Raw genomic sequence first — 15,235 nt, 5'->3', positions numbered from 1 at the left:
CATCTATAGGAGAAATTCTGTCTAGTCATTGTGTAACCATGATTTTCTGAGGAGAGAAAAAAAAACACTGTACAAAGGGGAAGTGCATGAACTCTGAGTTGTTATGGTAGTAGCACACACCCAGTCCCAGGTATGAACACACACAGCAGTGGTTATTATGACATTACTTTGGAAGCAGAGAGAGGTTACAGAGAAACCACTGGCACGTCATTCCTATGTTTAGTTTCTGTGTGCTTTTTTGAGTCAGTTGCACTTGTACTGAGATGAGCAAATTACTTCATTCTTTTGTTTTGGAATGGTTGGACATAAAGACTTTTTTGATTTTCCTCTGTGTTTTCTTGGTACTTGCCGACCTCCTGAAAAACAAAACTCCAAAGAATTTTCCTCCTGGACCTTGGTCATGGCCTTTCGTTGGCAACATGTTTCAATTTGATCCTGCTAAGATGCATCTTCAGTTTGAAGAGGTGGGTTTACTAAACGCTAGCCTGAGGATCATTCTGTTTGTGCTATCATTCCAACTCCTTGTCAATCATTGTCAAGCCAGACAAATGTTTGGCTTGACAATGAGCAATGGAGTTGGCAAGAGCACAATCAGATATGGCACCAGGCTAACTTAATGCTGCTTAGCACTCTTTTGATGACAAACTTTGTTTGTTTTTGTTCTTCTTGTAGTGTGAAAAAAAATATGGAAAGATTTTCAGCCTTCGAATTCCTTCGGCAAACCAAGGGTCAAAGTGGGTTATTCTGAGTGGATACGAGATGGTGAAAGAGGCCTTGGTCCACAATGGCGACAGTTTTGTAGATCGTCCCTCCATTCCCTTATTTGAAGCTATATATGTTGGAAGTCAAGCAATGGGAAGTAAAGGTAACGCTCACTTGCTTTATACTTGTCACACCCTGATTTGTTTCACCTGTCCTTGTGCTTGTCTCCACCCCACTCCAGGAGTCGCCCATCTTCCCCATTATCCCCTGGGTATTTATACCTGTGTTTTCTGTCTGTCTGTTTCCAGTTCGTCTTGTTTTTTCAAGTCAACTAGTGTTTTGTCTCAGCGCCTGCCTTTCCCCAGTCTCTCTTTTTCTTGTTCTCCTGGTTTTGACCCTTGCCTGTCCTGACTCTGAGCCTGCCTGCTGTCCTGTGTCTTTTCCACTTCTCTCAATTATCGTCCTCTTCCATGACCTGACCTTTGGCCTTCAGTACATTGTCATCATCTTACAGTTATTAACTGATAATTGATTATGGATCATAACGATAATTAAATATTGTAGAAATATTACATATTTCTACACTTTGACTGTGTTAGTGTCAATCCTTAAAAATGGAAAGGTTGGGGGTTTGATCCCCGTTCAAGTCCTACCAAAGACTCCAAAAAATGGGACCTCATGCCTCTTTGCTGGCCATTAGTATGAAGGAGATGGATAGGGGTAACGCTCTGACAGGCTAGAATCCTGTCTAGGGTGTGAATTCTTACATCAAGCTGCCTCACGCTTGAGAAACAGGAGATGCTCCTGCCCTTATTGGCTGTTCTGACTCCGAAAAAGGCTACTTTTCAAGGCTTACTTACATCTTTGCGTGTACGGTACAAGTTAAGGCTTCTTCCCTGAAAACTGTTCTTACACTTAGGTGTGATTATGTCGAACGGGTATCCATGGAAGCAACAGAGGAGGTTTGCTCTCTCTACGCTGAGGAACTTTGGACTGGGCAAGAAGAGTCTGGAGCCATCCATCCAGGTTGAAGCGCAGTGTTTGAATGAAGCCATTCAGAGTGAACAAGGTACAGTGGAAACTTGATATGGTTACAGTTCAATTCACACTCTATTGTCCCAGCAAGGAAATTCATATACTTGTCAGAAACAGATTTGGGAAGACACCGCACTGGCATTGTTGTTAAGTTTACACATGAGTTGCCTCTGTTTTGGATGCAACAGACATATAGCGATAACTGTTTCGATTTTCACGGTGAAAAGTCCAAGCACCAGGCAAAAAATACAACAAAGCTGCGGTGCTTACAGAGAAGTTTTGCAGACTGAAGTTCAGTGTAGAGATATAAAACGTTTTTAGATACCCCTACCTGAGGTATAACAAAACATTAAAAATGTTCTATAGCTTTAAGGTCTCCCATATATGAAGTGGAGGGTTCTGTAAAAATATTTTACTGAAAAAGTGGTTACATATATAGATGTTGTGACACACACACCCTTAACCCCCTAATGCTGATGTCAGCGCCCCCACGGAAATCTAATTGTCATAATAAAAGAATACCCAGAAAAATCCATCAGTTTAACCTTTGACCTAAAATTTCCGCACACCTGTGGAAATCAAATGAACATAATACTAAAAATCAAAATCCATTTGTTTAAGCTAGTTTTTTTGTATGGGCTGCTTCTCAAATACCGCTTCCGCCGATATCTGCCTTCCGCATCTGCAGTGAAAGGTTGCAGAGCCAGAGTGATGTTTGTCAGACCATGAGATGTCCCGAAAATTGGTCTTCTCACGAAAACATCTCTAAGGAAATGTGAGACACTCATGAACAAGATGGTATTACCGCACAAGCGTCTTGGGACTCGTCTGAAGTCGGTACAGCCGATCAGCCAGTGTCCGAACAGTTTGGGCTATACACTAATATTAGTATTATTTATTTGTATTTATTTTTTAAACATATTTTACCCCCTTTTTCTCCCCAATTTTGTGATATCCAATTAGAAGTTATGATCTTGTCTCAACGCTGCAACTCCCCAATGGACTCGGGAGAGGCGATGGTTGAGAGCCATGCGTCCTCTGAAACATGACCTGCCAAACCACACTGCTTCTTGACACACTGCTCACTTAACCCAGAAGCCAGCTGCACCAATGTGTCAGAGGAAACACCGTCTAACTGACGACCGGAGTCAGTTGGACTACCCTAACCCGGACAACGCTGGGCCAATTGAGCTGTTGTCCTTGAGAACTATGATAAAAATCATTGTTCGATTTTTAATATTCACTCCAAGGCCATTGAATTTATTCATCTTTTGAGCTTTATGGACTTTATCCAACATGTTACAGGGCCCACCCATTACCGGGACCATCCTCTGGACCTGGTTATTACCAAGGGCCTTCCAATTGACATATCCTCTACTGTTGATGTTGCTTTATCTGATCACCACCTTGTATTTTTGACTACCTTTTGCCCATAGCAGAGGGTAATCTTGAATGCATTATTAAGAAACGTTATCTTACCTGTGAAGTTGCTACAGATTTTTATTGAGTATATGAACAATGCTCCCTCACCTATTCTTCCTTCCTCTTGTCATAGTTTTGTCATAGTCTTCTTTTAGTTGACTTTAATAGCAAATGAATAGCTCCAGTAAAGTTGATAAAGGCCAGATCCAAACGGAGAGCCCCTTGGATTAGTGAGGAAATGAATGAATTAAAGAGATATTGCAGAAAGGCAGAGCAGAAGTTGCAGGTCCATTATGATATTCTAAGAGAGCAACTTGGCATATATAACAAGGCAATTAGAAATGCCAGGTGACCTAATTTTTCTAACTTGATCACTAATAATCAGAGTAATTCGAGAGTGCTCTTTTCGAGCATTGATGGCCTGATAAATCTTACCCCCGCAAACGTATGTGAACTTTCCTCCACATCTAAATGTGATGAGTTTACGGCATATTTCAAAGATAAGATAGCAAACATTAGGCTGGGTATCAGTGAAGCAAGACCTGATAAGAAGTTGATGTACCCTAGCCTACCACGCAAATGCACTATGTATTTATTTTCCCTGGTTGACAGACATTCCCAGGAAAGTGATATCACAATTTAAGCCTTCTACCTGCCTTCTTGATCCTATCCCCACCGCCTTCTTCAAACCAGTTTTTAATTGCATACCTGAAGAAGTGCAAGCTATTGTTAATCACTCCCTGTTCACAGGTTTGGTTAAGGCCCTTTCCTGTCAGCTTGACAATGCCCCGTGCACAAAGTGAGGTCCATACAGAAATGGTTTGTTGAGATCGATGTGGAAGAACTTGACTGGCCTGCACAGAGCCCTGACCTCAACCTCATCGAACACCTTTGGGCTGAATTGAGATGCCGACTGCAAGCCAGGCCTAATCGCCCAACATCAGTGCCTGACCTCATTAATGCTCTTGTGGCTGAATGGAAGAAAGTTCCTGCAGCAATGTTCCAACAGCTAGTGGAAAGCCTTCCCAGAAGAGTGAAGGCAGTTAGAGCACCAAAGGGAAGACCAACTCCATACTAATGCCCATTATTTTTGGAATGAGACGTTCGACGGGCACATACTTTCGGTCATGTAATGTAGTTGAAGTTCAAAAGAATTGTATTGAGTACAGGTCATAAGTATGGTACACAAATCTGAAAAATATCTCTAATTTAAAACATGTACAGAGGTAATTGAACAACAAGTTAAGTGTGATGTCACAGCCATATTGGATATTGGACAACATATTGGATTTGGAGGGGTGGGGCAAACATAATGTAGATAGTCCATGTAGGAACGTTTGATTGAAATAACTGAGTGTTCAGTGTCTGGGCCCACTTGCCTTAGAGCTGATTGCAATAGCCACAACATCAAAAAAACCTAACTGTATGTATTTTTGTCAGGCAGGACCATGCAGCACTGAATGAGAGCAAATTTGACCTGGAAGTTGTCTATTGAACAGCTATCAGAAAGTTACATTTGTATTCATAGTTCATATTTGCTCCTATTCTATCTGTGTGTTTACAGGTCTATATTTCCAAAATCCTTTAAGATATCCTAATGCTGTTTGTTTGTATATGTAGGGCAGACAATTGACTACTTGTATTCAACATTTTTGCAAAATCAGAGCTTGCAATATTGGGCCACATGAGCTTATGTATACAACCATCAATTTCATATATTGGAGACCTTAGAGGGAAAAAAAACATGGTTGTGCTTTGTTATACCTCTGGTAGGGGTATCTCAGAAACGAATGCCATTTTTGAGGATTGGCCACTGGCCTATATGGTGACATTTGACTTTTGATGTAAGCCATATTGCTTTTGTGGGGAATAAGGTTGCTTTTGTCCCATGCAGGAAAACCCTTCAGCCCGCAGATACTGATGAACAATGCTGTTTCCAATGTGATCTGCTGTCTTGTGTTTGGTGACCGCTTTGAATACAGCGATGACCAATTCCAAACCCTCCTGAAAACAATGAACGAGATTGTTTACTTGGAAGGAGGCTTTTGGGCCGGGGTAAGTCTCTCCCTCATTCTATTTGTAGACTGCTTCAACCTTATGTGGTTACTTACTTTGACTTGTTGACTACAACTGTCTACCCTAGAGGAGAAAATAATATTAAATTCACTAATAGATCTTTTTTTAAATGGAAGTGTAACGGCTGTCAATGTCGTTCTCCTCCTCAGACGAGGAGGAGCATGGATCGGACCAAGATGCGGAGTAGGAGGTATTCATGATTTTAATGGCAAACCAACAAACACTACAAATTAACAAAACAACAAACGTGACTAACCTGCAACAGTCCTGTGTGGCCAAAACGCTAACACAGGAAACAAACACCCACAAATCACCAGTGAAACCCTGGCTGCCTTAGTATGACTCTCAATCAGAGACAAACGATACACACCTGTCTCTAATTGAGAATCATACCAGGCCGAACACAAAACCCCACATAGAAATAGAAAACATAGACTGCCCACCCAACACTCACGCCCTGACCAATAAAGACATATAAAACAAGAGAAAACAGGTCAGGAACGTGACAGGAAGTATTATGGCCATCCATCAATTCAAGAATGATCAGGAAATCTGACTGGACTGAAGTTTTCCATTGAACCTAACTTTGTCAGAAACATACTGGCCGTAGCTCTTTTTGCCTCAAAAACCCTATCTAAATCAACCTAGAACCATGAAAAAAATGTATATTAACTTTTGGTCATGTAGTGCATGTAAAGGCTAATGGATAATAGTAAAATCATCTGTTAGATCATATTGATAAAAAATATCCATAGCCCAACTCAACTTCAATTAATGAAAAAAATAAATAATCTGCTATGATTAAATATATATAAATTAGAGCCACTGTATTTGTTCTATTGGTCATAAATGTGACTGCTCAGATAATTTCACATATCACGAGCTTCATAGATTCAATGTATTCAAATTGAAGGCACATAATATAAACTATACCCTTTAATTATATTTACAAAGAAAATAGTAGCCTAGTGGTTAGAGCGTTGGACTAGCAACCGAAAGGTTGCAATATTAAATCCCTGAGCTGACAAGGTAAAAATCTGTCATTCTGCCCCTGAACAAGGCAGTTAACCCACTGTTCCTAGGCCGCCATTGAAAATAATAATTTGTAAAGCTAGGCGTCCTGCTAGAAGGACAACTTCCACTGAAACTGGAGGGCGCACAATAGCAAATAAATAATCATACAAATTATGGATATTTAACATTTAGGTACATACAAGTGTCTTATATTGGTTGAAAGCTTAAATTCTTGTTAATCTAACTGATTTACAGTAGCCATTACAGCAAAAGCCTGCCATGCAATTGTTTGAGGACGGCGCCCCACATCAAAATATTTTTCCACCGGCACAGGTTTCATAAATTGACAAATAGCGATTTAAATATTCACTTACTTTTTGAAAATCTTCTTCTGATTTGTCATCCAAAGGGTCCCAGCTATAACAGGTAGTGTCGTTTTGTTAGATAAAATCATTCTTTATATCCCGAAAAGTCAGTTGAGTTGGCGCCATCGATTTGATTAACCACTCGTTCAACATGCAGAGAAAGGAATCTGAAAATCGACCCCTAAACTTTGTTTCAACAAGTCAAAATACATTTCTATTTACTCCTCAGATACCCTAAAATGTAATCAAGCTATAATATTTCTTACGGAAAGAAGTATGTTCAATAGGAAACCGATTTTAGCAGGTGCGTTCTGTCTTCATCGTGCATGCATACACAAATTTCCAAGACTGTGTCCCTTTACTAAAACTGATATTTCGTTTTGAAAGTTACAAGCCTGAAACGTTGAACATAGACTGCTGAAACCCTGTGGAAGCCATAGGAATTGCATCCTGGGTGCTAGAATTCAGTATGCCCCTATAAATTCCATTGTAAGAGCATGGGCTCTCAAATTCCGTTTGGATTTTCTTTGGTTTTTCTCCTACCATATCTATTGTGTTAAATTCTCCTACATTATTTAAACATTTCTACAAACTTCAGTGTTTTCTTTCCAATGGTACCAATTATATGCACATCCTGGCTTCAGGGCCTGAGCAACAGGCAGTTTACTTTGGGCACGTCATTCAGGCGGAAATTGAGACTTGCCTAGTTAAATAAAGGTTAAAAAAATGTAATTAAAATTACATACTTCTGGTGCCAAATTCATCTGTAAAAGTACATCTACAATTATGTCAGATCGTGAAAAGCGAGTTCAAATACATTTTTACCTGCCCACATATTTTTTTTTACTTACGCACTGAAGAATTCAGCGTGGACCAGATTGAGGCACTCTCTCCACTATTTATTGTTTCAGCAGTGAAGAGTCACCCTCTTTCTATAATTATTTTGTAAGTTATCTGCAGAAAAACGTTGTTTTGAGTTCAAAAATCAGCAAGAGCTGTTCGTTTGCAAACAACCCATCACTAATCAGATTGGTAATGGGCCTTAAACCTTTAATGGTTGAAAATGTAACCATGTCCATTTCATTTGTTTTTTTCCCTGTCATCACGACCAGGTTGGAAGTTTTTGTTTAGGCCTCTGATAGTGCAAGTAATATAAATCATCAAGTTTTCATTCAAATGCTTTAACATACAAATGCCTAGCTGCCAACATGCTTTTTCCAACCTCTTGTAAAACAAGGTAAGATTTAAAAAAAAATACAGTTAATTAGTCACTTTAACAGTATTTTACTGTTTCATTGCTTGACATTACAGTAATGTACAGGAAGTTGGCATCAAGTTACTGTCACGTTCCTGACCTATTTCTGTTAGTTTGTTATATGTGTTAGTTGGTCAGGACGTGAGTTTGGGTGGGCATTCTATGTTTTCTGTTTCTATGTTGGTTTATGGGTTGCCTGGTATGGCTCTTAATTAGAGGCAGGTGTTTGGCGTTCCTCTAATTAAGAGTCATATTTAGGTAGGTGTTTTCACAGTGTTCGTTGTGGGTGGTTGTCTCCTGTGTCTGTGTATGTCATTGCGCCACACGGGACTGTTTTCGGTTTGTTTGTTTTTCGGTTTATGTAGTCTGTTCCTGTTTCATGCGTTCTTCGTTATATGTAAGTTCTTATGTTCAGGTGCGTCTACGTCGTTTGTTGTTTTGTTAGTGTATAGTCGAGTTCGTGTTTTCTTTAATAAATATGTCTTCAAACTCCGCTGCATATTGGTTCAATCCCTGCTCCTCCTCTTCTGATGAAGAGGAAGAGGAAAGCCGTTACAGTTACCTTGAATATCTCAGCAATGTATTGGCACTATCCAGAGATAGTGATATATATATCATAAGATATCTTGTTAAAATTACAATAATTTTGAAGATCAGTTTCCTTAAGTACAACATTTTCAGTAAGTTAAATAAACTCTTTACTTGCTGTGACTGATATGTTTTTTTTATCAACCTTTGTTGAATGCACCAACTGTAAGATGTTAAGGATAAGAGCGCCCACTAAATTACCTAAATGTAAAAATGAAAACGTGCAAAGAACACTAGGTAATGGTACTGGGTAATTACAGTAATATGCTGTAATTGTAATCAGTGCTGTAAATTAGATTACAGGTACATACTTGGTACTGTAATTTAGATCACAGAAAGTGTTGGTACCGTAAAATTGATTACAGTAGCTATACTGTAAAATAAATTACAGTAACTTACTGGCCAATTGCTGCCAGTAACTTACTGTACATTTTACGGGAAATATTTTTTGCAGTGGGCTGGTCTAAATGATAATTTTTGCTCAGAATTATCATTATTTTACTAGAAATGGGGGCCTCGAGGGGCTGCTGTGTTTGAAATTCCCTGGCCGAATTCCGGTTCCAGTCCTTCCCTGCCCTAACTGTCCTCAGATGTATAACATGATGCCGTGGGTCATGCGTCGGGTTCCTGGTCCTCACAGAAGGATCTTCACTGGCTGGAAGGAGGTCATCTCCTTCATCAACATCAGGATTCAGGAGCACATGAAGGACAACGACCCCTCGTCACCAAGAGACTTCATCGACTGCTTCCTCAACGAGATAGAGAAGGTGACGATGACAATGATTATCAGTGATGTAGTGGTAAAAAAAAGTATTTGAGTAAAAACTGATTGCCATTCGTAGTGAATATAGTAACGCTCCCTGTAGTATTTTTCTGCAGTAGGTAGGTAAGTGGGGTTTACGTACAGGACATGTTTACCCTCTACTACACTGATGATGATGATGAAGTCGCACTGGAGAAATGTTACACTACAAAATAGTAATAGGGAGTGGTTCTACATAATCAAATAGTTTTTTTTAAGTGGTGGGTGCAGGGCACACTTACCATCCAAGTGAATGTGGATTCAGAGCTATTATTTGTATTGCAACACATGTACACTTTTTTTAATCACAGTTTTTGACACATTGGTAATTTAGCTACAGCATCGTCAATTCGTTAAATTGTCAAATCTTTTTTAAAGTATCTAGCATATCGTTGAGGTTGTTTTGGTGTGTTTTGTTCCACAGTGTGAAGACGACACAAGGGCTGGGTTTAACTTGGAGAACTTGTCCTTCTGCACCCTGGATCTATTTGTGGCTGGGACAGAGACCACCTCTACTACCCTCTATTGGGGCCTTCTCTTTATGATCAACTACCCGGAGATACAAGGTAAGTGCTCCCACCACCATCACAACGACTAAGTTTCGACTCCTATAGCATTTAATCAGTTTGTCAAAGCGATTTGATCTTGATTGATTAAGAAAAGGCCATTCTCTCACATGGAGGCACGCATACACAAACACACACACGCATACACACACACACAAACACAAACACTCACAATTCGTTTGCATGAAGACTTTGTGTTGTGTCTTTATATTTTGTATCCCTGTTGTAGCCAAGGTGCAGGCAGAGATTGATGCAGTTGTTAGGTCATCCCGGCAGCCCTCCATGGAAGACAGGGACAGCATGCCCTACACAGACGCAGTCATCCATGAGACACAGAGGATGGGGAATATCATACCGCTCAACGTATCCCGCATGGCCACTAAAGACACTGAGGTTGGAGGATACACCATCCCTAAGGTCAGTCATCTCATCTCAAGCCTAGAGATCATATACTTGTTCTACTTAGTTATGTGATCTCACGGCGCATCTAATGATTCCGCGCTTTATAAAGATGTATTCCTTATAACTACATTAATGTGTAGTATGTTGTCACCATGTTTTGTTTGTACGTTCAGAAGAATAATTAAATGTGTTTGGTCAGTTATCGTATAGGGACATACCTACACTTAAAAGTATAAGGTTTTTTCCTTATTATTTCAACTACACATAAAGCTTTGATGCAATAACATTGTGTACTTGTTGATGAGATAATGTCTGTTATTTTTTCCCCTCAGAACACCATTGTGTTAGGCACCCTCCAGTCGATCCTGTTTGATGAGTCAGAGTGGGAGACCCCTCACACCTTCAACCCTGGACACTTCCTGGATCAGGAGGGCAAGTTCAGGAAGAGAGATGCATTCCTTCCATTCTCTTTAGGTAATACTGTATTACATTTCTTCCATATCAGTTGACCCCAAATTGGTGCCAAATAAAGCTGCCCTATAGGAAATAGTACATGCACAACTCATCTTCCTTACATAGGAATACTTGACTCGGTTTAACTGATTGACTTGAAGTTGAATCATTGACTTGCCTATAGAGTTAGAGTTCACTGTTGGACATTTATTTGATCAGTTACTTACTGTATACATCAACGGTATTATACTGTATTGTTATGTTCTAATTTCTGGTACAATAATCCAGACGTACCCAGAGAAACTGAAATTAGATTTAATCACCACACTGGGCGTTGCAGCTGCATAGCAAACCCATACAGGTCACACTAGCACTTATATTTAGACCTTCTGACTAGGCCCTCCTATTTAGGTGATAATGCCTGAGAAGCCTGTGTTTGGAGGATATATTGGCACGGGTGTTAGGCCAGAGACAAAGTCGAGGGCTGGCAACCAGTGCCAATGTATCCTCCAAACACAGGGTTCGAGGGCATTATCACTTTTATACAACGAGTTACCAACATATTCAAATAATGATTTACATACACTACCGTTCAAAATTTTGGTGTCACTTAGAAATGTCCTTGTTTTTGAAAGAAAAGCAATTTTTTTGAAAATTAAAATAACATCAAAATGATCAGAAATACAGTTTAAACATTGTAAATGTTTTAAACTACTATTGTAGCTGGAACACCAGTCTCAACGTCAACAGTGAAGAGGCGACTCCAGGATGCTGGCCTTCTAGGCAGAGTTCCTCTGTCCAGTGTCTGAGTTCTTTTGCCCATCTTAATCTTTTCTTTTTATTGGCCAGTATGAGACACGGCATCCCGGAGTCGCCTCTTCACTGTTGACCTTGACTGGTGTTTTGCAGGTACCGTAATTTCCGGACTATAAACCGCTACTTTTTTCCCACGCTATGAACCTTGCGCTTTATACAATGACGCGGCTAATTTATGGATTTTTCCCGCTTTCACAAATTCATGCCGCCAAAAAACTGAGCACCGTCACATAATGTGACGTAAATCGAGCACGCTCAAACTTTCCATCATTCTGATTACGGTAGTCATTTTGTCACCCTCATCATGGCAAAGACACGGAGAAATGCATATGATGCAGCTTTCAATTTGAAGGCGATCGATCTGGCTGTTGGAAAAGGAAATAGAGCTGCTGCACGGGAGCCTTAATGAGTCGATGATAAGACGTTGGAAACAGCAGCGTGAGAAACTGACTTAGTGCAAAAAGACAACAAAAGTTTTCAGAGGAAAGAAAAGCAGATGGCCCGAACTAGAAAATGAGGCTTGGATGAGTTTGCCTCCGGATGAAAGTGAGGAGAGCGCAATGAAAACGATCCAACATCGGATGAAGCAATTCTGAGGCTATTCAACTCAGACACAAAAGGAGATGACTTCAGTGGTTTCAGTGCACAGGAGGAAGATAGTGACCAAGGACTTTCTTGGTAGGCTACTGTTTACTGCTATTTAAAAAAAAATAATAATGTTACAAGCCTGTTTCGTTAAAGCCTATTTATTTTTGTTACAAGACGTGTTTCGTTAAAGCCTATTTATTTTTGTTACAAGCCGTGTTTCGTTTAAAGGCTGTGTAAAGTTCATTTGTTTCAATGTACCGGTAGGCACCTGCGGCTTATAGACACGTGCGGCTTATTTATGTACAAAAATAAAATAAAAATCAGTGGGTGCGGCTTATATTCAGGTGCGCTTAATAGTCCAGCAATTACGGTACTATTTAATGAAGCTCCCAGTTGAGGACTTATGAGGCGTCTGTTTCTCAAACTATTCACTCTAATGTACTCCCACTCCTCTTTCTATTCTGGTTAGAGCCAGTTTGCGCTGTTCTGTGAAGGGAGTAGTACAAAGCGTTGTACGAGATCTTCAGTTTCTTGGCCATTTCTCACATGGAATAGCCTTCATTTCTCAGAACAAGAATAGACAGAAGAAACTGTCAAATATATCAAAAAGAGTTCCACGAAAAGCAGGTGTCTCCAGGCCTTCTACAGGGGCCTTCTGCCAGTGAAAATATTGTCGGAGGGGACAGAATTGCTGGCTCATAACTATACAGTTTGTGAAAGTATTCAGACCCCTTGACTTCTTCCGCATTTTGTTAGGTTACAGCCTTATTCTAAAATTGATTAAATTGTTCTTTCCCACATCAATCTACACACAATACCTCATTATGACACAGCAAAAACTGTTGTTTTTTGGGGGAAAAAACAGATATCACATATACATAAGTATTCAGACCTTTAACTCAGTACTTTGTTGAAGCACCTTTGACAGCAATTACAGCCTCGAATCTTATTGGGTATGATGCTACAAGCTTGGCACACCTGTATTTGGGGAGTTTCTCCCATTCTTCTCTGTAGATCCTCTCAAGCTCTATCGGGTTGGATGGGGAGAGTTCTTGGGGACCTTCAATGCTGCAGAAATTTTTGGTACCCTTCTCCAGACCTCTGCCTTGACACAATTCTGTCTCAGAGCTCTATGGACAATTCCTTCGACGTCATGGCTTGGTTTTTGATCTGTCATGCACTGTCAACTGTGGGACCTTATATAGACAGGTGTGTGCCTTTACAAATCAGGTCCGATCAATTGAATTTACCACAGGTGGACTCCAATCAAGTTATAGAAACACCTCAAGGATGATCAATGGAAACAGGATGCACCTAAACTCAATTTCAAGTCTCTTTGCAAAGGGTCTGAATACTTATGCAAATAAGGTATTTCTGTGTTTTATTTTTAATACATTTTTTAAAATGTCAACTGTTTTTACTTTGTCATTATTGAGTACTGTATGTAGATTGGTAAAGATTTATTTATTTAATCCATTGAAGAATAAGGCTGTAACGTAACAAAATGTGAAAAAAGTCAAGGGGTCTGAATAGTTTCCGAAGGCACTGTGTCTTAGTGCCTTGTATGTGGTAGTAGTTCCCTAAAATGTGCATGTATATAGGAAACGGATGGTAGCGGGTCTTAAACCTGTTAATGGTTGAATATTTACCCATTTGGTCTGTTTTGCCCTGTAAATATGGCCAGTTTAAAGACCTTTTTATTTATTTATTTATTTTTAAAATTTGATCCCCTTTTCTCCCCAATGTTCGTGGTATCCAATCGCTAGTAATTACTATCTTGTCTCATCGCTACAACTCCCGTACGGGCTCGGGAGAGACGAAGGTCGAAAGCCACGCGTCCTCCGAAGCACAACCCAACCAAGTCGCACTGCTTCTTAACACAGCGCGCCTCCAACCCGGAAGACAGCCGCACCAATGTGTCGGAGGAAACACCGTGCACCTGGCCCCCTTGGTTAGCGCGCGCCACAGGAATCGCTGGAGCGCGATGACACAAGGATATCCCTACCGGCCAAACCCTCCCTAACCCGGACGACGCTAGGCCAATTGTGCGTCGCCCCACGGACCTCCCGGTCGCGGCCGGCTGCGACAGAGCCTGGGCACGAACCCAGAGACTCTGGGACTCTGGTGGCGCAGCTTAGACCACTGCGCCACCCGGGAGGCCTTAGTTTGGAGACCTTTGTTTAAGCCTCTAGAAGTGCAAGTGATATTAAATACCTAGTATTCATTGATGTGCAAATGCCTTCAGCCAATCTGCTTGTGCTAATCCCTTGTAATTACAGTAAAATACTGTAGAAATAATTTTCTTACATTGATAATCACTTTTACTGTATTGTGATTTGTGAATTACAATTACTACAAAGTATCCTTAGATACAATACAACATTTTCAGATAGGTTACACAAACCCTTTATTTGCAACCTTGGTTGAATGCACTGACTGTAAGTTGCTAAAGACAAGAGTGCCCGCTAAGAACACTGTGTAATATGTCACTGCATGGGTAATTGGATTTCAGTAACATTTTTGGTATAAATTGCGGTCAGTAAGTTACTGTACATTTTACAGGAAATGTTTTACAGTGTGCGTTAGTGTTAGTATCCCAATCCAAAGTAACTGTTCTGTACTTTACAGCACGTGTCAAATTCATTCCAATGGAGGGCCGAGTGTCTGCAGGTTTTTGCTTCTCCCTTGTACTTGATTGCTGAATTAAGGTCATAATAAATAAAGAACTCTCCTCACCTGGTTGTCTAGTTGAAAGGAAAAAAAAAAACCTGCAGGCACTGGGCCCTCCATGGAATGAGTTTGACACCCCTGCTTTACAGTGTCGGTTAGAGAAGGTTTACTGTGATTGGTTCCCTCCCCAGGTAAGAGGGTGTGTCCTGGGGAGCAGCTGGCCAAGATGGAACTCTTCCTGTTCTTCACCTCCCTGCTGCAGAGGTTCACCTTCTTCTCTCCCCCAGGGGTGGAACCCAGCCTGGACTTTCAGATGGGGGTTACACACAGTCCCAAGCCTTACCAGCTGTGTGCAACTCCTCGATGAGTCTCCCACAGCTGCACCATTCATTATGTTGCTGAGGTTTAAAAAGTCATTCTTGGAGGGCCAAGTGTCTGCAGGTTTTCACACCTCCCTTGTGCTTGATTGATCAATTAAGGT

General features: G+C 40.6%; 1 protein-coding gene across 1 annotated transcript; it reads left to right on the top strand.

Annotated features, from left to right (window-relative positions):
• Positions 1 to 122: 122 nt before the first annotated feature.
• Positions 123 to 15,235, top strand: LOC129855585 (cytochrome P450 2J2-like; the record flags this gene model as incomplete). Its single annotated transcript, XM_055923407.1, is given in 9 exon segments — positions 123 to 464; positions 673 to 865; positions 1,622 to 1,771; positions 5,054 to 5,214; positions 9,048 to 9,224; positions 9,684 to 9,825; positions 10,055 to 10,242; positions 10,560 to 10,701; positions 14,946 to 15,235. Coding segments are annotated over 9 exon segments (1,530 nt in total). The 5' UTR covers positions 123 to 263.

The sequence above is a fragment of the Salvelinus fontinalis genome, chromosome 5, assembly GCF_029448725.1.
Source record: "Salvelinus fontinalis isolate EN_2023a chromosome 5, ASM2944872v1, whole genome shotgun sequence".
NCBI classification, from domain to species: Eukaryota; Metazoa; Chordata; class Actinopteri; order Salmoniformes; family Salmonidae; genus Salvelinus; species Salvelinus fontinalis.
Note: the sequence above shows the minus strand (reverse complement) of the source record. Positions and strands in the feature narration are given on the sequence as shown.